The sequence below is a fragment of the Corvus brachyrhynchos genome, unplaced genomic scaffold (assembly GCF_000691975.1).
Source record: "Corvus brachyrhynchos isolate BGI_N302 unplaced genomic scaffold, ASM69197v1 scaffold705, whole genome shotgun sequence".
Classification (NCBI taxonomy): Eukaryota; Metazoa; Chordata; class Aves; order Passeriformes; family Corvidae; genus Corvus; species Corvus brachyrhynchos.
The window spans coordinates 1,069,627-1,094,368 of NW_008238346.1; the positions used below are offsets into that span (position 1 = coordinate 1,069,627).

Consider the following 24,742-nt stretch of genomic DNA (forward strand, 5'->3'; position numbering starts at 1 on the left):
CGCTCCTGCCGCCTCCAGCCCGCAGACAGGTGCTTGCAAAAACCTCTTCCCTCACTGGAGACAAGCGCTCAGTAGAGCAGGGAGCACATACCTCGCAGAAAGGGCTGGGCTGGGGGTCAGGGACAAGAGTAAGGAAAAAACGTCTCGTCGTGTGATGGCTGTTGGAGATAAGCAGCCTCTGACCTGTGAATTGCTTTTAGAAGGAAACCGTATTTTCCCTGCCCTGGGGTTTTTGCATGTGTTTCTCATTACTTTTTTCTCAAAATCTTTCTCATACAGTGAATTATTGATGTGGGGTCACATGCATTTCTTCAGGAATTGCTTTCTTTAACCAGTGATCCCTCCTGAATTTTTTAGGCAATCTGTTAGGCTCTGAAATCCAAACAAAGTTGGTGGTTTCCAATTTCAGGGTTAAATTAGATTCAACTTTGAAAAGGCTTAGAGGGAAGAGGAGACATATGATAATGTCCTTCTCCATGTTAGGATTTTTCTTCTTCTGGTTCTTTTGGTGCTTCTTTTGTTTTGGTTCTATTTTTTTTTAAATCTCCCAGAGATCAAGCGTCTGATTTAGCCTCAGTGGAACTTGAGCATATTCCTAATGTTGAGCACATGCTTAAATCCACTGTTGAATTCAAGCCCTATAGACCTGGAGGCATAGTACAAAAATATCTGGGAAATGCTTTTCTCTTCCCTCAGATGCTCCCTTCTTTCAACATACAAAATTAAGAATTCAGCATTTTGAACTGCCGCTGGAGGCGAGTTGGTCATTTCCTGCTGGGAGGGAAGCTTGATCTTTTAAAGATGGGAAGAGAGTGTGTGTGTGTGTGTGTGTCTGTGCATGTGTGTGTTTTGCAGATGTTCAGGCCTTGATTCAGCAAAGTCTCTCAGCAGTGTCTGACGAGGGGATAGTGCTTAGTCTGGTAAACCTGCTGCTCCAGAGCTGAATGTGCGCGTGTGTTTGCCTGACTCCTCAGCAGAGAAAGTTTCTTTTCTCAGTTTCCATTGCTTCTGCCCATGGTGGAAGTTGGCAAGAACTCCACACAAATCCCAAACCACTTCTAGCAAAGAAGCCGCTGTCTCTCTGGCAATGTTAACATTCAGGGATGGCTCGTGTCTGCAGCCATTTCTGCAGCATTGACCAGAGGAGGATGGAGCAGGTGGTGGGGGTCACCTGCTTGTCAGGGGGTGCTCAGGGGCTTGGCTGAGCCCACCAGGGCCCAGGAGGGGAAACTGCCAGTGGCCTTACAGCCCTGGGCTTGCCTTTGCAGGGACCCCCTCGGGCATTTGGAGGTGGGTAGGTTTCGAGCCCCTGTGTAGCCACTTTGTGACCAGCAGAGACAAGGCTTGGAGCTGCCAGCACAGGTCCCTCATCTCTCTGGGGACTTTCCAGGCAGGGAGGAAGCTGGTGGCTTTGTGCCCAGCTTGCTGTGGTGCAGAGTGTTGTGCTAGGTTGATTTCTACCCAGACTCCTCAAAAATATACTCAGAGGTGTGGGGGAAGGAAACAGGGACTTTTTTTTGTACCCACGCCTTTTTCTGCAGTGCAGTTTTGATTCAGGCAAAAGAGAGCCCAGTTCCTGCAGTGGGATTTGCATGTGTGTTGTACACTGAGACAGCTGAAGCTATGAGCAAAAAGCACGCATAAATAAAGGCTTCCTCCCTGTGCTTTATATAATCAGAGTGGGTGATGTCATTGGGAGCTGGAGAGGAGAGCAGGCTGTGAAATTACAGCCCTCTGCAGCCAGGCAGAGCCGAGTGCAAGGGGGGGCTGCGCAGAGCAAGAGCCAGGCTCCCCTCTGATAGAGGCTCAGGACAGAGGACCTTGGAGGGGAGCTGGGGGTAGAAGTAGATAATCCAAATACAGTCAGATAATCCAAGTACAGTCAGAAGCTCTTGCACAGGCACAAAGGGAAAGCAGTGGGCAGCAGTGGGTCTGCCATTTCAAGGGCCTGCACTCCCTTCCTCCACATGCAGCCATCTACAGCTTGTTGTGGATCAGCTGGCAGGGCTATGGGGCTGCTGGGCTTTTTCATCTTCTTCTGCTTCAGTCTCCTGGCCCATTGCAGCTCCTGGCAGAGAAGAGAGGGCATCCTTGCCCTGCTTGCCTTCCACATCCCAGAGGAACCTGCTTCTAGTCTCGTGGCCCCAGGGGAGACACAGGGGAGGAAGCAGAAGCAGCAGAGGGGCTCTGGCCTAGCCAGAGTGGCCAGGTGAAACAAGATAAAAGGTGATACTCAGCTCTTTGGGACAGGGCTTGTGTTTGGCTCTGGGTTTCTGAAACCTTTCAGGTGTTTCGCTCTTTTTTTGGCCATCCCGATGCCCCCAACATGGGAATCTCAAACAGGAGTTTTCCCTCTCATCAAGCTGAGCAGGAAGAGGGGAGCAGGCTGATCCCTTGGGAAGGTAGAGAGCCCCCTTCTTTCAAGTCCTTCACAGATTTCTTCTTCAGCACATCAAACACCTAAGCATCCTGCTTAGGATGCTGCTGTGAGAGCCTGATTTTCTCCCACTTAGGCAGGAGGAGGGGCTCCAGCTTCTCCCATCTCTCCTGCAGCTAGTATGCAAAAGCTTTGGCCTCTGCTGAAACTGGAATTCTCCTTCTGTCATCCTCTGTCTTCCTCAGGATCAAGGCAGCGAGAGGCAGCAGCCCTTTGCACCAAGCCCGCCTTGTTTCTCTGTTATATAACAATATGGGCTTTTAGACTTGTTTTTCCAGATATTGGCAGATGCGTCAAATATTGGCATAATCCAGTGGTTTACATGGAAAGCCGTCTGGCTCTGTCTGGAGGCTGCACAATGCTGGTATTTTCATTGAATACAAGAGCCTGCAGCATTGTCAAAGCCACATTGCAACAGAGTCCAGGTAAACAAGGAGAAAAGACACTCACGTCATGGCCTGACCTGTGGAATTACAGCTGCCCAGGGGCAGCTCCACGACTTGATAAGAAAGATTAATGGCTTTGAAATTGCTTTCTCTCTGAAACGGTCTTTTAGCTAAGTCTTCTGTGATGCTTTTCAAAGAATCACAAAATCATTTAGGTTGGAAAAGACTTTCAAGACCAACGAGTTCAACCTTTGACCGATCACCACTTTGTCAGCTAGACCATAGCCCTCCATGCCACATCCAGTCCTGTGAGCAATGACTCCATCTCCTCCCAGGGTTCTGGAGTTCTATTTCTGATACACCCATCAATGTGTCACACCTGCAGTGTGTGCTCTGTGGTTTAAGAACCCATCATGGTCCACTGGGGCTGTTGGAAGTTAAGAGAGGTCAAGGACTGTGATCGAGTTAGATTTTAAAAATTAAAAGGTAAGGAAGGTATTGAATGCTGCAGAGGGGAAACAGCTGGGGAAGTTGTTCAGTTTGAATCTCTCTGAAGGAAAGCAACATGCTCACATGCCAGGACAGTTTGCGGGCTTGGTTGCTCCTTCGTATCCCAGTGTGGCTCAGCTTGGAGTGCAAAGTAGGGGAAAATCCAGCGACAGCACCGAAGTGATGGCTTTGGTCAAACCTCTTCCAAACCTGCCTTGGCTCAGCCAACACAACCTACCCCTGCAGTGTGCTTGCAGCTCGAGCCCTGCTATGTGCCATTGTGAGCTTATCAGCTCATACTGCACTTGTGTCCAGGGCAGGTGGCCCCTCCTGATGCCTGGTGCGCTGGCACAGGCCATCACCCCCGCTGCAGGCCACGGTCTTTGGCCAGTGGCCAGGAGAGCCACAGGCAGGAGTGGCTTCTCTGAGAATGGTCTGCAGGAGCCTGGGACAAGCAGTAACCTTCACTCTACTGTGGTCCAGGGGCACAACAGGAAGGTTTTCAAGTGTCCAGGGATTTATTACATGACTGGACCTTTGCCTGTAGCTTTCAGATGCTTAGCAGGGTTGATCTTGTTCAGTCTGCACATAACCCAGCTTTTGACGTGGCAGATCAGTGCCACCCTTTTAATCGCTGTCTCAGCAATCCAGCCAGTGCTTGCTCCTGTCCGAAGCTGATCACTGGTTCCAGGAATTGCAGTTCCTGATGCAACACCCTCCCAGTTCCTGGTAAAACACAGTGCTGAGAATCAGCCCAAAGCTCAGGCTGCAGGTGTATTGTCCATTTCTCTCTGCATTCAGGAGTGGACTGTGGTACCTTTGCCACTGGTTAGATGTTGATAGCCCAAACTTTTTTCCTGTTACACATATAATTCTGTTTTCACAGTGGACTGGGAGCTGCCTCCAGGTCTTTGGTACCTGCCCATGGCAGATGCTATGCAGCAGTCTGCTGTTAGGTGGAGCCCCCAGATCTGAGCTCTGCTCAAGCTGTGTTTTTAACTTGGGCTGATCCGTAGGTGAAGTGCGTGGCTGGAGACTGTACTTGTGCTGTGAGGAGACACGTGCTGCTCTGTGCTGCAGCTTGATGGCTGTGCTCTGACAGCTCTGACTCGGTGACTTGCCAGTGTGGCCATTCAGGAAGTCTGTGGCATATCCAAAAATGGGTTTCAAACCCCAGAATGTCTTTGGCCACAAGATCCTGCTCCTCTTCATTTCTGTGCAAGAAGTCAGTGTCCAGTCTCCCAAGGGATGACATGAACTGTAGTGCCAGTGTGAACCAGCAGTACTTTTTCATTGTTTGCCCTATGGGTCATTGTGGAACACAGGGCAAACACCTGTAGTGGGTACACACTCCTGACCAAGCTCTGTGTTGGAAATTGGCTTCCAGGTAGAAAAAAATCCCCACATGTCAGCCATATGGGTTTAATGACAGTGGGGTTTGCCCTAGAGCAAGCTGAGAAGTAAAAGATGAGATTGATGTGATTACTGTTCTTTCAGTTTGATTTTTGGATTATGATTTCCCTTTCCCCACTCCTCTATTTGTTCATGTTTAATGGAAAACATGTTTTCTTCAAGGCCCTTGCTGGTCATATGCAGCCCTGTGACTGTTATTGAGACAGAATGATGGACCCTTCGTAAAGAGATTTATGGGAGAAACTGTGAGGAGCTCACAGCTACAGCACGGCCAGTGAACACTCCCCTGTGCTGACAGTTCATCAGCAAAACCCCTGACCCTTCCACCCTTAATCATCCTTGCTTGTCACTGACATAATTGCCTGATTACAGACTCCTCTCCCCCACCCCTTTCAAACTGGGTGCAATAGTGCATTTGAAAAACAAATGAAAATGAACTGTCCATGCTCTTTTTTTTCTTTCTTTTTTTTTTTTTTTTCTTCCCCTGCATTGAGGTAGATCAGGCTAAGATTCAGTTTCTTTGTGCATGAGCAGGGGCTGGGATAGGCTTTCAGGACTCTTTTGCACTGGCATTTCTTGCATGTGAATGGTAAAGCTGATGTCATTGTGTTATTGATTGGGATGACAACTTTGGACATAAATCATTAATGTCTGGGAAAGAGAGAGGGAGGTGATAAAGGCAACCCACACTCGATAGTTTTCCATAAATCTGCTGTTCCTCTCTGCATACATGATCCAGAGGAGGAGACAGTGGGAACAGTTTTCCTCTGCAACCTGAGGATGATATGCTTTGCCGCTGCTGCCTAAACCATCTACCCCAGAACATGTTGTCATATTCTGCAGAAAGTGGTTCATATCACCAGCAATGCTGTTGTGCTGGAGCCTGTCTTTGTAGATGTAAGCCAAGGTCAGAAGTCTGCCTGGGGGAAGGTCTTGGGTTCTCTCATTCCCACAGACCTTGCACCTCTAGCAGCATTTCAGACCTGGGCCTAGAAAGGAATAAGAGTGCAGTTCTTGGGAACTACCATCCCTCTCGCTCCTTTAATTGCCAGCAGGGATTGTTACAGTGTTTTGAACTGACCATTTTTCTCATTGATGATCTTAATTTCACGCAAAAAGAAGGTGTTCAGGTCAGTTCATAGCAAATGTCCCTGAGCCAGCAATGAACAAGCGTGCAGGGGGTAGCAGTAATTCAAAACTGCTTTCACAAAAGTTCTTCTCAGCAAAACAGGCAGCAAATAGCTCAGAGAGAGTGGAAACCCATGAGATGCTTGTACCATTTTCCTGTGTGCCTTTGCCCCGCCACAAAGTTCATCCAGATGAGTCAGATTATCAGATACAACACAAAGAAAATAAACAGTGTCTGTCAGAGGTTAGCAATAATGCAAGTATTGGTGAACAGCTGATATTTGAAGTGTAAATAGTTTAGTGGCAGTCTCTACTGGTACCTGAGGGGAATCCTGTACAAAAGTTCTTCTCAGCAAAACAGGCAGCAAATAGCTCAGAGTGGAAACCCATGAGATGCTTGTACCATTTTCCTGTGTGCCTTTGCCCCGCCACAAAGTTCATCCAGATGAGTCAGATTATCAGTTCAGACAGCAACAAAATAAACAGTGTCTGTCAGAGGTTAGCAATAATGCAAGTATTGGTGAACAGCTGATATTTGAAGTGTAAATAGTTTAGTGGCAGTCTCTACTGGTACCTGAGGGGAATCCTGTGGTGCGTGGAAACAGGGAAACCTGAAAACTGCCTTGTAGGGGGGCAGTAGTGAAAGAAATGACATTCCCTTGCAGAAAGTATGGCTCTGATCCTGCTGTTCTCCCCTTGCAGCCGAGCTCACCTCCGCCTGTGTCTAGAACGCTTAAAAGTTCTGATACCACTCGGACCAGACTGCACCCGGCACACCACGCTTGGGCTGCTTAACAAAGCCAAAGCACATATCAAGGTAAGAGCTGCTTTTCCCTGCTGCTTTCTGCGTGGGCTCTTAGAAGTGCAGTGCAATTGCTCATCCTTGCTGCCTAGGGCTAGCTCTGTTGAAGGAAAGGTGACACTGTTAATAAATAAATAAATAAATAGAGAGAGCAAGCAGGTCTTGCCCCCTTGGTTAACCATTTATCATTGCTACAAGCCACGTTGTTGGAAGAGTCCATAATGCACTCCTTAACTACAAAAATGATGATTGAAGAGCAAGGATTTTGTTCTCTACTGTGATCGTTTGTTGACAGCTGCATCTCTTTAAAGAAAAACATACCTATTGTTGAATGACTGCATTTTGATGGGAAATGCAGCTTTTCTTCTGGTGTGCTAGTGAGTTTCCACTGCCGAAGCATTAGCACAAACCACAAGAGTGTGAGACAGGTTTGGCTTGCTGGAGTTCCATGTGTGAACCTTCCAGGTAGCCCAGAGCTCTTCTAGCTGCACTTTTGGCGAAGTGAGAAGTGAAAAGAAAATGCAGCATTTTCAGTATCTGGGAGAGGCCAAAATACTTTGTTGCAGTTCGGGATATAGAGAGGGAAGATGGGTGATGAGGGAGGAAAAGTGCTGCCAAAGGGACAGAGTTAGCCTGAAATGACTCGTCCTTATGCAATGTGCTTGTCGTAGTAAACAAAGAACAGTGCCCTGGTAGATTTCCCAGCTGTGATCAAAGAAATCTGTAGTAGGTTATGTAAATCACTCATTGAATAGAAAACTGTTTCTGAGAAATCCTTCTAAACCATGCAGTAAGGAACACAGAACTCCCAGGGCACGTTTTTATGTTGGAGCAGCTCATAACAAACCCTGGAGTGGTTTGGTTCGGGGGATTGAGGCCCCTGCGTGGGCAGAGGTGGTAATGCAGGTGTCCGATCCTGGATGGAATGACCCACAAACTGCTGCAATTCACAGCGTTTCCCCTGGAGAGGCTCAGTCCTCAGAGACTCTTTGTACTAATGGGTATGATTTATCAGAATCTGAGAAGTGGAAATATGTGGGGAGATGGCATTGTGCTTGGAGACTGCAAGGCAGCTTGGTTCAGGGCACTGGCAGCTTGAATCCTTCTGGGACTGGGAAGCTCTAAGCAAAGCAGGTGGGAGGGCAGTGGAGGTGGGAGGGAAGGAGAAAAGGATGAAACTAATTATTGAGTTATATTTGATCATGTCAGAAACTTGAAGAGGCTGAGAGGAGAAGCCAACACCAGCTTGAGAACCTGGAACGAGAACAAAGATTCCTAAAGAGAAGACTGGAACAGCTACAGGGTCCTCAGGAGATAGAGCGAATACGAATGGACAGCATTGGATCTACCATTTCCTCGGATCACTCGGACTCGGAGCGAGGTGGGTGTTGCTGAACCAGCATGGAGTTGCCAGGACTCTTAAGTGAGAACATGACATTCATCCATTTCTTATCTCTCAGTTTCTCCTTCTCATGGCCTTTTGATGTTTAGGTTGCTGATTCACCTCGCACACAAGCACATACACACACATACATATGGAGAGTTTAGTATTTTGCATGAGTTCTAAGTCTGGAAGAATTGTTGTTGCTGTCAACTTGAGCTGATTTCTGTGGCATTGAAAGTGATGGTAAAGCTGAGATACCCATTGTGCTTTTTGATCTACTGAATCTCTTAGCAACACAAAAAGAAAAATGTAAGAAGATACTAATGGGACTGGAATGGATCCTTCACATACCTACCCCCCTACTCCCCCTACCTTTTTGCCCCCAAACTTCCCATTAGAGTTCCTCTCCTAAGTCAAAACCAGCTAGAGATATCTGAATGGCTAACTGAATTAAGATAACTTCCTTTTTAAAAATATCCCTGCAGTGGAGAGAACATTAGGCACAATAGATGGTTTGATATTTACTGACAGACCAGAAGATGCTGCATAGTTTGGGTGTGAGTCTGTAGTTTAAAGCAAAAATCCTTTGGAAAATTCCTGAACAATATGGGAACCAAGATACCTGGTTAATTAGATCTTTGCTTTTTAAGTCTTTCTTAAAAACAAGATGTCTGTTCCAAAATCCACTGACTATGTGTGAGAGTAACCCAGATTCCCATGGTAATGCATTGTAATTATATGTGGTCCTGGCTTTAGCAATATAGTGTCAAGCAAGTAGCATGTATTGGGGTAACTTCATGCTCCATTTTCTTTCTTGCACTCAATTTTATCTGTTTCTTCTTTTTTTCTAACACTGGGGTATTAGAGGTCCAAAGACAGAGGTAGTGGGACAAGCGCAGTGTGTGGGGTGGCTCACCTATGCTGATGGTGTGGCTGGCATGTAGAGGAATCAAACCCCTTTGCCAAATTCCTGCAAAAAACTCCAAGCTGGTATCTGTTCTTTTTATAAATCCTGACCACAGCCCATCCCGTTCAGGGGGAACACTGAAAGTCTTCCTGCCAGATGGCTGCCTCATTTCCTGTGTTGGGGGAGTCCCAGGAGCTCACTGGCATGAAGGGGGTAGTTGGGTGTGTGGTGCTAACCTGCATACATTTCTCTCGTTTTCCTTTCTAGAAGAGATTGAAGTGGACGTTGAAAGCACAGAGTTCTCCCATGGAGAAGTGGACAATATCAGCACAACCAGCATCAGTGACATTGATGATCACAGCAGCTTGCAGAGTATTGGGAGTGACGAGGGTTACTCCAGCGCCAGTGTCAAGCTCTCATTTGCTTCCTAGAACCAAGTGAGACAACAGTGCAGGGTGAACGATTTCACTGGGGTGATCAAACTGGGTCCTAGATGCCAGTATCCTCTTTCAGAATTGACATATTGACAGCTAGGCCTGGAGAGACCTGTATATAAAGCTTTTTGGGTAAAAGGAAGCCTCCCCAGAAACCCATATTTGTTCATTTGGTCATGTTACCAATCCCAATTTCTGCTGGCAAGAAGTTAGACCAAGCACTAGTCCCTTTGAAGTCAATGAAATCCGTTTGTTTCTGTGGGACCTGGATCTAGACCTTAGTGATGAAACATGTTGTTTTGAATTTATTTGAAATTGTTTGAAAGAGGATACTAGAGACTCATCCCTCTCTTTCTGTCATGAGATCTGAGAAATGTCAAAATTTCTTACACTGCTTTCAGGTTGAACAACCTAATTTAGGCCCTTCTGAAGAGCTTTTGTGGTCCTAAAAGGACTGTATCCTACAATTTATCACAATCTAATGCTGTCATAATGTACTAGGAAATCTAAGAAGGCTTACGTAGCCTAGGAATAACAGTGACCATAATGATTAAGGTCTCATTCTGTGCCCAGAGGGAGAGGGGCAGTGAAGAGAGATGTTCAGGGGAGAACACCATTCAACTCAGCTTTCTGTTGGACATCATTTAAACAGTGAGTACCTCTGAAGCGTGGCTAAAGCGAGGTACACACCTGTAATCTACCAGCACAGGGTGGGCTGTCACGCCTGGGGCTGTGCTAGCGCCAGCAGGTCCCCGGTAGATGTGTGCCCCTCGCAGGCACACGGCCAGCTGAGGGCAGAACGAAACCAGCACTCGAGAGGTGACACACCAGACAGTCATGCCCAGATACTGAGCCACTATGACCTTTTTATTTGAAGCGATTTTTTGATAAACATTTGTAAATGTGTTGGGAGGGAAAACACCCCAAGTCTGTTGCGTCTTTTTAGAGCTTGTCCATATGAAACCTTAGATGTCTTTTATATGAATTTATGCCATGAAAAGATCTCTGTTTTGATGAAGCACTTGACCCAATGAAATGCAAAGATGCTTTTTTTGCCATGCACACAATGGATGAAGGCTGTGCTAGCTGGAAGAGGCCAGATTTGGTGGGGGTTTCTTCAGTTTTCTTTTTAGAATCATTCCCTTTGCTGACTTTTGAAGTTCCAGCCCAGTAGTTAACCTAGTTAAGCTCAGCACGTCTCTCATGTTAATGTAACGTTTTGACTGCACGTCCTGTTCCCAAGGGCCTTGCCATCTTATCTGTGCAGGTGCTGTTAAGAGCTGTTATAGCGAATGTTTTCTAATTTTCTCCAAGACAAGCATTCTAACCTGCACTTTGAGGGCTTTGCTTTTTTATTTTTGTCTTTTTAATGGCCAGGATTATTTTGTTTTCCAAGTTCTAAAAACCTTAATAGAGTCTTCACCTATGGCATTGTTTGGAACTTTGTATATCCTTAAGTAATTTAATTACCCCTCATTACTAAGAAAAAAAAGAGGAAAAAAATGCTTTATAAAATTCATAACTTATTGCTGATTTGAATGGGTTGTTAATTTCAGTCCTTTAGATTTTATTTTATTGTTTTAGATAGAGTTGGGTAAAAAGAGGTAAAATAAAGTAAAAAAATAAAGACAACCATATTTAGCAGTGCAGTGGAATTGTGTTTAAATGTTAGCATATGGTCCCCATTAAAGTAGCACTTTAACGCCATTAAACATTTCTGTATCTGAAATGAGTTGTGTTCTTCCATCTTGGTCATTCCTGTCACTTCAGCCAACTGTTGTTCTTCTTGTGCCCTTCGGTCCTGCGGTGACATCCTGAGCAAGTCTCACATAGACTTTTGCACTGTGATAAGTTGCCTGTGTTTAAATACTCTGATGTTTCCCCCACTCTCCAAAATGGGCCACTCCCTGTGAGAGGCACAACACACATGCTTGAGTAGAGAAATAATCTTTCCTTGGATGTAATGAATGATTTCTCTTCAGTTTGGGTTTTTTAAAATTAATTTGCTTACTAAGTTTGCATCTGGTTGCGGTTGTTAAATGTGTTTTCACTTGTGTGCATATAATCCAATGGCTCAGTCCATCTGTTGTTCTTTCTGGGAAGTTACCTGGCAGGAGCAGGAGTCTGCCACACAGTGAATTAGGTTCTAGGTTAACAAATGGAGCCCAAGGGCTTTGAAAGAAGAAATGCTGCTTGGATTTATATTTGGGACCATATAATCTCTGGATGATACAAGGCTTGGAACAGTCTGTAGAGTGGTAAAAAGTAGGAAACTTCAGCTCTAGCAAGGCCTTATTTATTTATTTATTCATTATTATTCTCTTTGGAAGTGTTGACCACTGGCAGTGCTGGTGCTGAGCAGTTGGATACCAGTGGGATTTATTTATTTATGAGCCCTTTTCCATAGCTGTCCCAGCACCTCCTCTTTCCTGTTATTCCTGTTTGTGTTAAATGCCCACTTGGGAAAGCAATACCACAGCCGAGAAACACTGAAGTTCAAAGGATAGAGAATGGCTGTGCTCTCCTAGTTGGTATAAAACAGTGACATGTCTATGGTTGGAATAAATGTGTTTGAAATGTTTGTTTGTAATGCTCTGGGACAGTTTGGTATCTCCTGCCTTTTCTAGTGTTGTGGTCTCAAAGGGATCCTGATCTCAAGTGCAAGTAAATGGGGAAAATGTCACAGGAGATGAACTTCCATCACCCAGCCACCTGCCTGACCGCTCAGCCAGCAGCAGTGGTCCAGCCAGGAGGAGGTCCAGGAAGAAAACAAAACTAAGAGCCTTTCTAATAACTCCAGAGACCTGGGGTTGATTGCTCTGGTGCTGGTGGGTTCTTTGTAGCAGATCCTAGCAGATTTCAGCTAGAGTTTTGATAGTTTCTTATGTGATGGAAACATTTCTCTGGCCTTTCAAAGTTGTGTTGCCCTACTATATTTCTGCCTTGTGGCCTCTGCTTTTTCTCACCTCACACAACTGTCATCCTCCTCACATCTCCCTTCACTGGTCTGGTCTCTTGCATTGCAGTGTTCAAGATGACCAATTTTTAGAGAAGTTGCTGTAATTTTACAAGAATAGGGTGACTTTTCCTGTAAAAGCAGAATTGGATGCACGTTCCTGAGGCAGCCTTCCCATGCAATAGGCACACAGGCACACGCACGCGCAGCTGCCTCATAAGCTCATTCTGTCAAGTCCTCCCTCTGTAAATTAGATCCCCGGTGGGTCTCTTTGCTACAGACAAACCCATTAAAAAGACCATCCAGCATTTCCCTTCTTTTGACACAAGTGTATTATGGAATGTCATCTCGTGTCTGCAGACAAGGTGGAGATGACTATCTGGCTGCATTTGTCACGGTTATCCTGTGGCGAGTTGTCACTTGAAGGTCATTTTAATGTCCGTTCCATTAGTGGCGTGTCAGTGACAAAGGTGGTCTCAGATCTGTCTGTCTCAAGAAATCTGTAGGTCAATAGAAAGGGGGTTAACTAGACAGACTTATCATTTTCTGGGGTTTGCAATTGTGTTTTCCTTTTGTCCGTTTGTTTGCTTTTTTGCTACCATCTGTTTGTGGTCTGTGAGCTCCAGCCTCCTGCTTTTCTGCTTTATTTTCTTCAACTCACTGTTCCCTGTGTGTTGTGTTGCCCTTTTGGAATGGATGAAACATTTGGCTTCAGTGGAAGTGAGATCCATTGGGTGCACTAACTGGAGGTAATTGTTCTGTTTCCTCCCCACACAGGATCATAAGCTTTTCTTGTGGCATATTTTCTGACACCGAACATGCATCAGTGGAAAGAGAAATCAGGGTCACTTCCTGGAAAAGAATGGTAAAAGACAGGACTTCGTTCTGGGGTTGGGGAGGTGATAATAATGAAAAACTATATAAAAGCAGAATAAAGTCCTATTTTTTTTCCTGGAGCTTTCTCCCATGGACAGATTGTCCAGTGAGTGAGAAATTCCGTGACTTGATAGTGACTGAAACTCCTCTGCATCAGCAATACAATCTCTGAATTGTCCTGTGGACCCTTGGGGAAGAGAGGAGTGTGTCCTTCTCCCCTCTGTTCCCCAGTCTGCACAAAATACCTAGAAAACACTGATGTGCTGTCACATTTTCTTGAAATGTGCCAACAGATCTGACTGATGGTTGGGAGGATGAACACAGGAGAGTGGTGTCTGCACAATGTTTTCCTTTTACTGTGAGGCAGGTTGTTTAATTGGGAATAATATGCCAGCACTGGCCTCTGCTTCTCTGCTCATTTCCTCCTGCAGAGGACTGATCCCTGCGAGTTGTTAGCCAGAGGCAGGAACAGGGAGGCTGTGGGTACTGGTCTTGTGGCTGTGGTACTAAGTATTATTATAGGGGGGTTCTGTTTGGGGTGCTGCCAGTCAGTGATCCTTCTCTTGGGCCTGGCCCAGGAATATTTTCCGTAACCCCACTCTTCACATAACTGTTGCAAGACAGTGGTTGTTTCCCAAGACCCTCCCACAGCAGAACCCCTTGCTGTGTAGACCAGTTAATAAATCTGGATAATAAATTGTAAAAACCCCCAAACCAATTAAAACACCATCAGCCACATTTCAGGTCAACTCAGAATTTGTAATACAAGGAACTCCTGTGTTTTGGCAATTACCAGCATTGCTGATTTATTTTTATTACATTAATTTCTCAAGCCACTTTACTAAGGCCATCTACCAAAGCCAGATTACAATGAACTGGCCCCATCCTGCAGGTGAGGCAAGAGCATAAAAAAACCTGATGTGCTCTAAGGAATGGCTGTATGGCCAGCACAGCAGTTTTGGTGGGGCTTTTTTGTTCATGTGAGTTGTTCTCAAGATGTTTTCTCTTCATAGATCAGACTACCTCAGGCACAGTGGTCTCATTGTTTCACTTATTCCAAGTAAGATGTTTCAGGAAAAAGCCTATCAAAATTTTCAGCACTTCTTTGCAGTGCTCGACAGAAGAGTTACAGCAAAGTTCATGAGGCAACCCCCATAACAAGAGAGGTGACAGTAAATTACTCAGTGGAAAGCTACAAGTTATGCTAAATTTTTTGAAAGGTTCGGCTAAAACAACTTGGGCTGGATTGTCCCTTGCAGGGGAGGCTCACGCACTCGCTGTGTTCTGACAACTCACTCTTTTGCTCTCCAGGACTGGTGAACAGATAAATAGCCCTGGGATGGTCTATTGATTGTATTTATTACATTAAAGGTAAGCAGATGTAGTGCCTGGCAGGTATGGATTGAGCCTTCTTTTCTAAAGACTATTTTCTATTAAAAGAACAGGTGGAGTTCAGAATAGGCTTCTTGAAAACCCCAGTTCTGCCTGCTTGAGCATGTTTCAGTTCTAGCTTCAAGAAGCTCCTTTTGGACAAGTGAAAGGGACACTGTATCACAGCCACCTGTGAAAGACAACAGGTGACCTTCCTCAGCACTGAGCTGTCAGTGTGGCATGACTGTCACCTATTTAATGTCACTGCTGGGATGTGTCTCTGTAGCTGCAGTACAAAGTCCCTTTCTAAAAAGCAGATTATTTGACTCTTGAGATGTTTTCTATGCAAAAGAAAATTTAACCCCCCTGCTACCAGTGAAGATGAAGAATTAAGCAACACACCACCTACTTCATCTTGCAGTGAGTATGTGGTACTTCAGAGCCACTTTTGAGTATTACATTCTGTCCAGCAGATTCTGCTGTACTCACCCCTGTCCTGATGATTTACTGTCATCCTCCCCTGCCCCATGAATAATTCCACTTCACCAAATATATCCAGCAGATTTTAAACACTTTATTTAATAAAAGTTAAACATACAAAACTGAAATTAACACACTTTGTATTCATAAAAATCACCTTCTCCCATTATAGGGAGAACCTTTTTCTATGTATGGATTCTAAACTACCGCTTGTAGAGTTTAGCTTGAGTTGTGACTCAGGTAACTGATGGACATTTCCACCAATCAGTGCATCAACAATTGCTGACGTGACCTGATCTAGTTAACAAATTACAAAATGAGCTACATTAACATAATATACAGGGAAATAATGGTCAGGGTTAATGGACAAGACACACATTTTATTTAATGGAGGAAATAGCTGATGTACTCTTGTCCATTAACTCAGCCCTAGATTTTACAAAAATAATATCTACATTGTATACAGGGCTACCCATTAACTTCTTTAAACACATTACGGGTTCAGAGGTGGCATCACTACCGTAAGTGCGAGACAAGTAACAAAGGAAAGCAAATCACAGAGAGAGTACAAAAAAGCAAGAGCTTTTACACGTGGATTCCTGAAGAAAACTGAAGGGGCTCAGCAGCACTGTAATACAGCTGAAGGTACAATGGACACTAGGGCCAGTCAGTTATGTAAGGACAGAAACTCCCAACTAACCTTTACTCACTCACAACTAACTAGGCGGGATTTAGGCATTTGTATCTGCTGTGCCGTGCTTCTCCTTGTCTGGATGGGGGCCCAGGCACAGGCTGTCACTGCTGCCTTCCAGGTCTGTGACTGTACCAACACACCTACGAGATCTATGAGGGAGGAGAGGACAGCTCCTTTCCACAGCACAACCAGTTACACTCCAGCTCTGATCCCTGGGGATGGGTGGGGACTCTTAAGTACAGTTCCTTGTCCTATGGTTTTCTGGTTACATTTCATTAACTTCCTATTATAATTTTATGAGAATTTATAAAACAAACAAACAAAGAAAAACGACCAACAAGAAACAGCATCTCCTCTGCTTAAATTCAAGCGCAAGAAATTTGGACTGAAATTAAGTCAAATTTATTGTTTCTAGAACCTAAGTGATCATTAGTAATAAAGATCCTATCAGCCCTGTTCTGCCCGCATTTACAGCTGTACAAATCGATCTGCAGTGGATTTGTAAGGGAGTTATTTAAACTTCCTTAGCAATTCCATGTGACATAGAAGCTCTCTCCCAGAGCTGCAGCAGCTCTGTAATGCTGAGCGTGTCACAGACAGCACCATGACTACAGAAACCAGAGAGGCTCTTAAGGTGCCATTTTTGTACCACCATTTTTCTTAAAGGAAAAACAAAAACAAACCTTCACTACTGGTAAGAATGAAAGATTCAAAGCTGCAGACAAATACTGCTTTGAAAGTAACAGGCAACAGCATTTCATGAATGTTTACCTGCCACAAAAAGTTTAATGGTTGGGGGGGTGGTTCAAATCAATACCTGGAGATTTAAGGCTCATATCAGCTGAAGCCAAAGTGATGGTGACAAAATGGACTACTCACTATGTGCCAACAAATAATTTACTTTTAGAAAAATATAATGATAAAAAGATAAGTGTAAAGCCCTGCAGAGATGAAGTTCCACCTTTTTCACCTGTTACTGAGGCATCAAATGCCTGACATTATATTTAGAGGTATCTTGATACTGTGTCATAGGTTTGTCTGCAATTCCACATGTTCCAACGCCAACCTTGCCAGTTACGCTCTCAGGGGAAGCAAAAATACTCCTCTTCACCTGGAAATAAAACAGGAAACACTGTTTCTGAATAATTCCTAGCTGGATTTTACAAAAAAACCAAGCAATCTACCATCTCAAGTGCTTCAACATTCTCAGCTTCTGCCCTACAGACAGGCATACTGTCTGAAGGCCAGCTCAGCTGTGATGTGTTGTCAGAGTAAAGCAATAGGGCTGGGAACTTCCTCCTCAGTACTGGATGTGATCATGCTACTGAGGATCTCAGGTCAGGCCCATAATGAATAAAATTCACCTCCCATAAGGTGATCTCTAATAATTGCTCATCATAAGGAAGACTGAAGTTTTATCACTATGTCTGGCAGCTCTTGGTCAAGCCAAGACAGAAATGGAGTAAGACTTAATATCCTCACTACCTTTTTTGCCCTACACTTGCTGTTCCAGGGCATGTCCTCAGCACTGTGTCTGCTGGGTCATAAACACAGCAAGAAGCCAGGCTTGGAGGTTTGGAGGGGCCCTCAGGTTCTTGGCTCCAACAAACACCAGCTGGCAACTGATACAAGCCCAGCTCTCCCAGCCAAGGGCAAGCTCAGCCTCTTTGGAGCAGCACTCCTCCAAACAACCCACTAAAAACCAGGCATTTAAAGTGTACAAAATACAAAACTGCACACTTCAGAATCCCAAAGACACCCAAATCCCCATGTTACTTTCCTTTAAAAATCACCTCCTCCTTTCTCCCAAGGTACTGCACAGAAGTCTATGCCCTGTTGCTGCTCACATACTGACAAAAGCAAAACAAACCTGGCCTTTTTTGTTTTTAGAATAGGCTCTGTTGTTAAACTGCTGCCACTTGACTTTCTGGTCCTCTCGTTCCTGTTCAAGTTCTTTAATTCTCTGAGCTTTTTTCAAAGCTTTCTTCTTTTTATACTCTCGTTGCTGGGCTATCATCTCTTTTCTGGAGAAAAGGAAAAACAAAAAACAAACCCCACATTTTATGTTTGTGCCTTTTCCTTCAACAAACTAAAACCTGTCTGTAAAACAGACATGCACATTAGTTTTTCAGAAGTAAATGACAGAAATAAAGCTTATAAATATTCCGCATTTCTAGGAGGAGGGAAAAAAAATCCAAACCGAATTTTCCCATTAATAAGCATTACCTTACTTTTTTATGTATTTGGCATAACAACAACCACCAGCACACCTGAGAAGCCTGTGCCCAACACAGCAACCCATGGGACTGGGTGCAGTTCATTTCTGAAAGTGAGAAGGGACCTATCAGCACTTCTACATTTCAGAAGCATCTTGGGTTTGGAAATGTAAAAAGCCCATTGGAGTGAAAAGCCCAAGCTTTTCTGGAAGTCTGCAGACTCTGATGGTACCAAGTATTGGACAGGGATGGAAGGAAAAGGACAAAGATTACTACAGAGAAGATAAGGAAGTTGAAGGAGTCAATCTATGCCACAATGCAGTGCCCTCAAAACAACCTTTTAGAGGAGGGATCACTGGCTGTAACAAACTCTGAAATCATACCATCTTTTTTTATTCTAAAGTAAAAACAAAAAGTTTTCAGCCCTTACAAATACCTTCCTGTGTTAGACACAGCAGCATACCAAGTAAATGTAAATTTAAAACAAAAACAAACCAAAAAACCACCTATTTTATTAACCAATTTTTACAGCTGAGGCAAAAAAAGAAAAAACAACCAACCCAAAACCAGCCCACAAAGCAGCATTCAGACTTCTGTCTATTACTTACTTGGACATGGGTTTGTTGCCACTGTCCTCTTTTGCTTTCCTTCCCTCTTCCACAGGCTTGAGGTTGAACAGAGGTGTGACTTCAGCATTGCCATATCCAGCAAATGTAACCGCAGCTGTTCCATTCTCCTCATCTATTTCTTCAATCTCAGCTTCGTAACACCTGTAAAGATATCATGGCTGTAAGCATGTGAGTAAAGCTTTAATACTCAGCCCTTCAACACCTACATCAGCCAGCTAATGCCACTAAGTGAAAAATTTGCAGGTACCAGCCTTCATTTTCAGGGGCAATACACAAATCAAACCAAGAGATTATTGTCTTAAGGTCAAAGGGACACAGGTACAAAGACTGGAATCTGCTGTATTTGACCTTTAGCTTCAACAAGCAATGCCCTCACAGCTATCACAACTAAAGATTAATGCTGGGGCCAATCTAATCAGCTATCCTGATTTAGTTTTAGTTCTGGCAGGTCACAGGATAGAAAAGAAAATACTGCATTCACAGAACAGTTCTCATGGAATTCATTGAGGAGTTTTAGAAAGATGTCAGCTCAGAAGTGCAAAGCTTTGGTTCCATTTTTCTCCATAGGACGAAGAATTAAGGAAAACTGAAGCTTTCAAAACATTCCCTCTTCAACACTTAAAAGTTTTCTTATTGATTTAAAACAGCAATTTTGAAATTTTCACAGAAATCAGTCCATTTCATATTTATGTGTATGAAATGTTTTGGTCAAACTGACCTCAAAATGGGAAAAAGAAAAAAATACAAGTGACATTTCCAAAAATATTTAAAACAATTGTGTCTAAATTCAGGACAAAAGGATACATCTAGAGCAAACAGAAGAAAAAATGAAGTGTTTCATAGACAATATTCCAATTAACATTAGTTAAATTAATTTCTTCTGTGTTTTCAGTGGGCCAACACCTTGAGCTGAGTTAGGTGAAAACAAATGAAAACCCAAAAGTCTGGCTAGCTCTTTATAAAACACTGCTCACTTAAGAAATGCTGCAACAGAAGCAGGATTTTCTAAAAAAAGCAGAACAATTAAGTCCAGTAAGATGCACTTCAGTGAACACTCTGGCACACACTTCCCCAAGCTCTGATCCTGTAACCAAGGGATCAGACCAAAAAGAATGACCCAATGGTGACCTAAGACTGAGAGTCAATTTTTAAGTTCTAACACAAAAGCATTTTACTCATTAATAAACAGAAGAACTGTTCATTTTTAGGTTAGCTTTCTACTTAAGATATCAACAGCTATACCAAAATCTTTATGTGGTTACTACATTGTTAAGAGAAGCACATTCATTGAACAATGGAGCTTCTCTCTAAGTGTAACAACTGGGATATTGGTCGTGCATAAACAGTTATTTTTTTAAAGCTGCCATAGTTACGCATTTGCAGTATGAAAAATAACTTCAGAATGTTTATTTCAAAGTTTATGGAGTCAGAATGATCTGCTTGGGTTCCCAGAACTACACAGGCTAATATATAGGAGACCAAACCGAAAATGTTGATTAATTCCATAGTTAAATTACAGTTAGTTATTTTATAGCCAAACCCTGCATTTTCAGTAAAAAATTTAAAATTAATTTCCAATTAGAGGCCCAAACTGAGATACGGCAAGAATTCTCTCTACATAGCAATCAGTGACACATTGCATGAATGCAATGACAAATTATGAATTACACATCCCAAAAGATCCTGGCAGACCAATTCTTTCAATTTGCCATTTATTACATCAACAAATGGTAACTTACGGAAGTAAATTACTTTTATAAGGTTAGTGACAAAAAGGGCATTTTTATAAAATAACCCTCTATCTCTTTGCTACCTAAAATACTAACCTTTAATAAACAGTACAAGAATACTTAATACCACATTTATTTCCTAGTTTCTTTTTGCTTTTAGTCACCCTAGGTCAATTCAAACTGAATGAAAGTCTCTTACCATTGAACTATTTCATGTAACTGTTAGAGAAGTTTTCTACACTTACTGTCCATCCTCACTCCATATGGCCATACACCTGTCCCCAACCTTCCATGAGTGACTGGGCAGGGCGGACGCAGAACTGTCAGAACTTGCAAGAGTTTCCGAAGGTTGTGTTGAAAGGAGATCTTTGGTTAACTCTATGACTTCCTATAAAAGAGAAAAAACCCACAAAGAATAATTTTTCACATTCCTCTTACCAAGCATATTTTTACCCCAAGCTTACAGGTTTTGGTTTGGTTTTTTTTAAAGTTACTGTATTAAATTCATAGCTGATGTGCAAATTACACTTGCTTTGGTTTTTTAATAATTTAACTAATTAATTGCAATTGTAGAAAAAACTGTATATGGTCCTCACTGTACTGCTGTAAAGCTGCCCATGCCCTCCTCAAACTTTCAAAAAGTAGTCTATTATTTTTTATAGCATTTCTCTCATTGGCTGAACTGTAGCATCCAAAGCCAGGGTGGCAGAGCACCCTCCAAGCTGTGAAGCCTTCTCATTTTCTTAGAAAGCATCCAGGTGCACACTAAAGAACTGGGTTCCTTAAGTCATTTTGATAGAAGTGCTTTTTTCTAAGTTCCCTGACCTTGAGATTTCAGGTCAGGCCTTCCCTTGCTAATCCAAGATGACAAAGTATCAAAATTTCCCAGTTCCCTTACACATTATTCATTTGCAGGCAGGAGCATGCGAAAGCCTCTCCCAATTTCCTGTAAATATTACATTGAAGACTAAGCAATCAAGACCTCTCTTTTTCACTGGTTTTAAAAGCCAAAGGAGACAGCACTAAAGGGCCATGTAAACTTTCGGTACAATGCAAAGAAACTTTGCAGGCCCTAAGGAAGAAAAATTCTTCAGTTCTTTGAGTACCTCAGCATGAACCATTGTCACTCTCCTAACAAACAGTAAACATTTAAATCAGGGGAGGGTTACACATAAACTGTGTTCAACTGAGCCTCAGTGGAGCCTGAACTTTCCTCCCCATTTACATCTTACTTCAGCTAGGGGCATACAAAGACTCAGGAAGACGCAGTAAAGGAGCTGTTCATCATCCCTTAAGAACCTAAAGGATTGTAAGCACTTCCCAAATAAGTTAGTACAATATAAACTTACATGCACTTTTATCTGATAAACTATACAACTAGCATCAATGGCCTAACAGTTTGTTTCTGTTGCAGCACATTAATGTCTCAATTTCCAACAGCTAATAAAAATTTTGCTCTTTGCTTTGGAGGAGCTGCTGGTTAATAAGGACTCCAGTGAGCACAATCAGTAGCAACTGTGAGCACAGGAACACACAGTTACTTCTACTATTTAGCTCACCATTTTCTTAATACCACAGCTGAAGCACAACAGAGTTTGATTATCAAGTTCCCTAATTTGAGAACAATACAGCATTAGCCTAATTTTCCCTCCCAGGTGCAAAATCCCAAACTATTCCTCAACATACAAGTAGCTGAATTCTGCAAATCCAAGAGGCATCATGGTTTGAGACAAGTATTCCTCTCAGCAGGTCACATACATCACATTAGGCACAAGCCACTCCTGAAGACAAGTGTTTCAGGTATTGCAGCTACCAGTAACACCAAACTGTTGACTAATTCTTGTCACACTCAGAGATAGCTTATTGTAGAACTTTGATGTGACAAGTCTACCAAGAATTCTCTGATTTTAATAAAGCCTCTTACACACCAGGCTATTAAAATACCAAACTTTTGGTAAAAATCTTCATCTGATATCCACATTCCAGCATGGAATGGATATCAGCTCACAAGATGGAGACATTAATTTTATTGCAAGCCACGAGACAGTTCTCAAGCCTTTAAGAGATCATTCCAAGAAAATTTCTGAGCAGGACTTGGACTACCACAGCAGCTCAGTACAGCCAGACAGGTTGAACAACGTGGCTTGGTGCCACATCCCCGTGATATGGAGGTGTGACCCACAGGGAACACTACTTAAGAGTTTGCCAAGATTTTTCCTGACCAACTGGTCTTTACAAAGCCAGAAAGAGCTCTACACTCCAGAGCACAACACCCACAGATCTCATCTCCAATTACAGAAGATGACAGCTGCCATCAATCCTACTAGATAGAAAAGGTAAGTTTGGTTCTTGGGTACACAGACATTGTCCTAGAAATGCTTTGCTGAACCAAAAAGGGAAAAGCTAAGTACTTTTAACAATTTCCTCTAATATTTAATCTTCTTACTCAAGAATAATCTAAGCATACAAGATGCATCAGTATTTATAACAGGAAAAAGATGTTTCAATTACACAGTAAGCATCTTTTTGAACAGACAAAAAGCTGTTTAGTTGGGACACTGACGCATCGAACCCATTCTTACAGTTCTTTGCTTAGTTGGCATATATCAAGTCTGCAAAACATTACGTCATTTTCAAGGTGGAACATATGGATAGCAAACCTTTTGGGGACGAAAGTGTAAAGATCTTCCCCATTCTGTGCAGAAAGCTTTTATTAAAAAGTTTGCAAGTTGTCCTTTCACATCAATGATCTCTGCATATCAAAGCCGAGGTCGTGTTGGTATCGGAAATATCATCCCATATGGGTTTTGCTGTGCATTTTAAAAATATAAAAATATACACATGCTTTTAACAGTGTACAACAGAGCACATTCAGATGATCTATAAAGTGCCTTGTGGGCACAAAGCCTTTGCAGTTTAAAAGGAATTCTAAAGATCACTGTTTGGAGGTACTACTTGTGTTTTGGCTTTGAAGCCCCAATTTATTACTGTTATTTCCATACAGAGCAGTGGTCACTGAACCTTGCACTGGGTAGTTTTATATATTTTTACACCTGATGGCTGAAGCAATCCACAACAGAAATGAAGTAGCATCTTGCACTCTCATGACAGATTTTAACAGCACTGCTGGGATTTTTCTATATGCCAATGTGTCTTTATATGCACAAGAATCTAAAAGACCACCCATATATTTAAAATTAGGCTGGTGGCCTTCCTGTCACTAAACAGCATCCCAAGGACCAGAAATGGGTTTTAGCTGTTAAGAACACACTATGCTCTTGAAATGAAAAGCACAACTCTTTTCCTTTCTTATATAGGAATAATCAAGACTCAGATGCACAAGGAATACAGAACTACACTCCAAAGCTTTTAACATTGCAAATGTGTTTAATGAGTAAGCAGGTTCTGGATCAAGTTATTTGAGAACTCAATAAGAACATCGTGTTAAGCCAAACCATCAGGCTTCAGCATTAGTAAAAGCAACAAAAAGTAATGACTTTGAGAAATGCTTCAGGGAAAAAAACTAAAAACCAACACATAGTAAAGACAGCACTGGCATATCTTTCACCTCTCCGGCAAAAGTTTATCGTAGAAGAGTTTGCTGTATAAATTAGTACGTCTTTTTAACTCATCCAAAAAAATAGATTAAAAATAGGCCATATTTTGGATTTTTCCAAATTAAGCCTACCATGACTATATCAAGCTATGTGAAATGAAAGTAACCAACCCACCAAGTGTCTATTTTTATTGCAGGACAAATATTCAAGAAAGATAAAACACTTGTAAAAGACCCTGAGATTTCACCTACCCTCAAGTTCTCACCTGTAAGTCCTTCTTCAGTTTCAGTAAATCCTCATTGTCTGCATTGCCAGATAAGGCAGCCTCGACTTGCTGGAGCTGAGCTTTGTAGCTGGCCAACTGCTTAGCAAGGTCTTCTGACATCTGCAAGGAACACAAACACATACAAACCCCACATCAAAACAACAGCCTTGCTGCTTTTTAATCAGGCCTTGTGGTCCAAGTGAGGTGAAATGACAACAAAAAAAGCTGTTACTAAGATAGTAGAGACACAGCTCATTAAGTTTCAATAATGAGCATTTGTTCAGTAATTTGACTATAAATACCTGCTCATTTAATTTTTGTACAGTTCCGGCTGCTCTCAAGAGACTTCTGAAGAACAGAAAGCTTAAACACGTGCCTGTGTACGGGGTACACGCATAGCTTACAGCGTGTGAGCAGCGGGGCCTTGAGCAACCCTCGCAACTTCCCGGCTCTTTAAGAAAAATGAATGCCCGTCCCCAGCAAACCCCCACGCACTGCGGTGCGTGCCCTCCAGCTCCCGCACGCTGCGAGCCTCATCACCAAAATCCTCTGCGGCACCTGGGAACCGGCCGCTCCCGGGGCCCCCCC

At 43.0% G+C, this 24,742-nt stretch overlaps 2 protein-coding genes across 2 annotated transcripts in view; one reads left to right on the forward strand and one right to left on the reverse strand.

Moving 5' to 3' along the window:
- The window catches only part of MXI1 (MAX interactor 1, dimerization protein), a 46,285-nt gene extending 34,315 nt beyond the window's left edge, over positions 1–11,970 (forward strand). Inside the window, exons 3-5 of the mRNA XM_017735181.1 lie at positions 6,556–6,670; positions 7,865–8,036; positions 9,214–11,970. Of these exons, the coding sequence (XP_017590670.1) occupies positions 6,556–6,670; positions 7,865–8,036; positions 9,214–9,377 (451 nt within the window). The 3' untranslated portion in view covers positions 9,378–11,970. The remainder of the gene's footprint in view (positions 1–6,555; positions 6,671–7,864; positions 8,037–9,213) is intronic.
- A 3,167-nt stretch (positions 11,971–15,137) lies between these two features.
- SMNDC1 (survival motor neuron domain containing 1) lies at positions 15,138–24,305 on the reverse strand. The gene is made up of 5 exons (XM_008634408.2): positions 24,155–24,305; positions 20,578–20,720; positions 18,582–18,743; positions 17,628–17,781; positions 15,138–16,868 (listed from the first exon to the last, which is right to left on the reverse strand). Exons 1-5 carry the CDS (start codon positions 24,293–24,295, stop codon positions 16,731–16,733), a joined length of 738 nt encoding a protein of 245 aa, XP_008632630.2. The 5' UTR covers positions 24,296–24,305; the 3' UTR covers positions 15,138–16,730.
- Between the last annotated feature and the right edge of the window lie 437 nt (positions 24,306–24,742).

Coding starts and splice junctions, on each gene's coding strand:
- SMNDC1 (XM_008634408.2), bottom strand. CDS start 24,295: ATGTGTTTGTGTTCCTTGCAGATGTCAGAAGACCTTGCTAAGCAGTTG. Junction 20,721..24,154: donor AACTGAAGAAGGACTTACAG/GTGAGAACTTGA, acceptor TCTCTTTTATAG/GAAGTCATAGAGTTAACCAA. Junction 18,744..20,577: donor ATATGGAGTGAGGATGGACA/GTAAGTGTAGAA, acceptor ATATCTTTACAG/GTGTTACGAAGCTGAGATTG.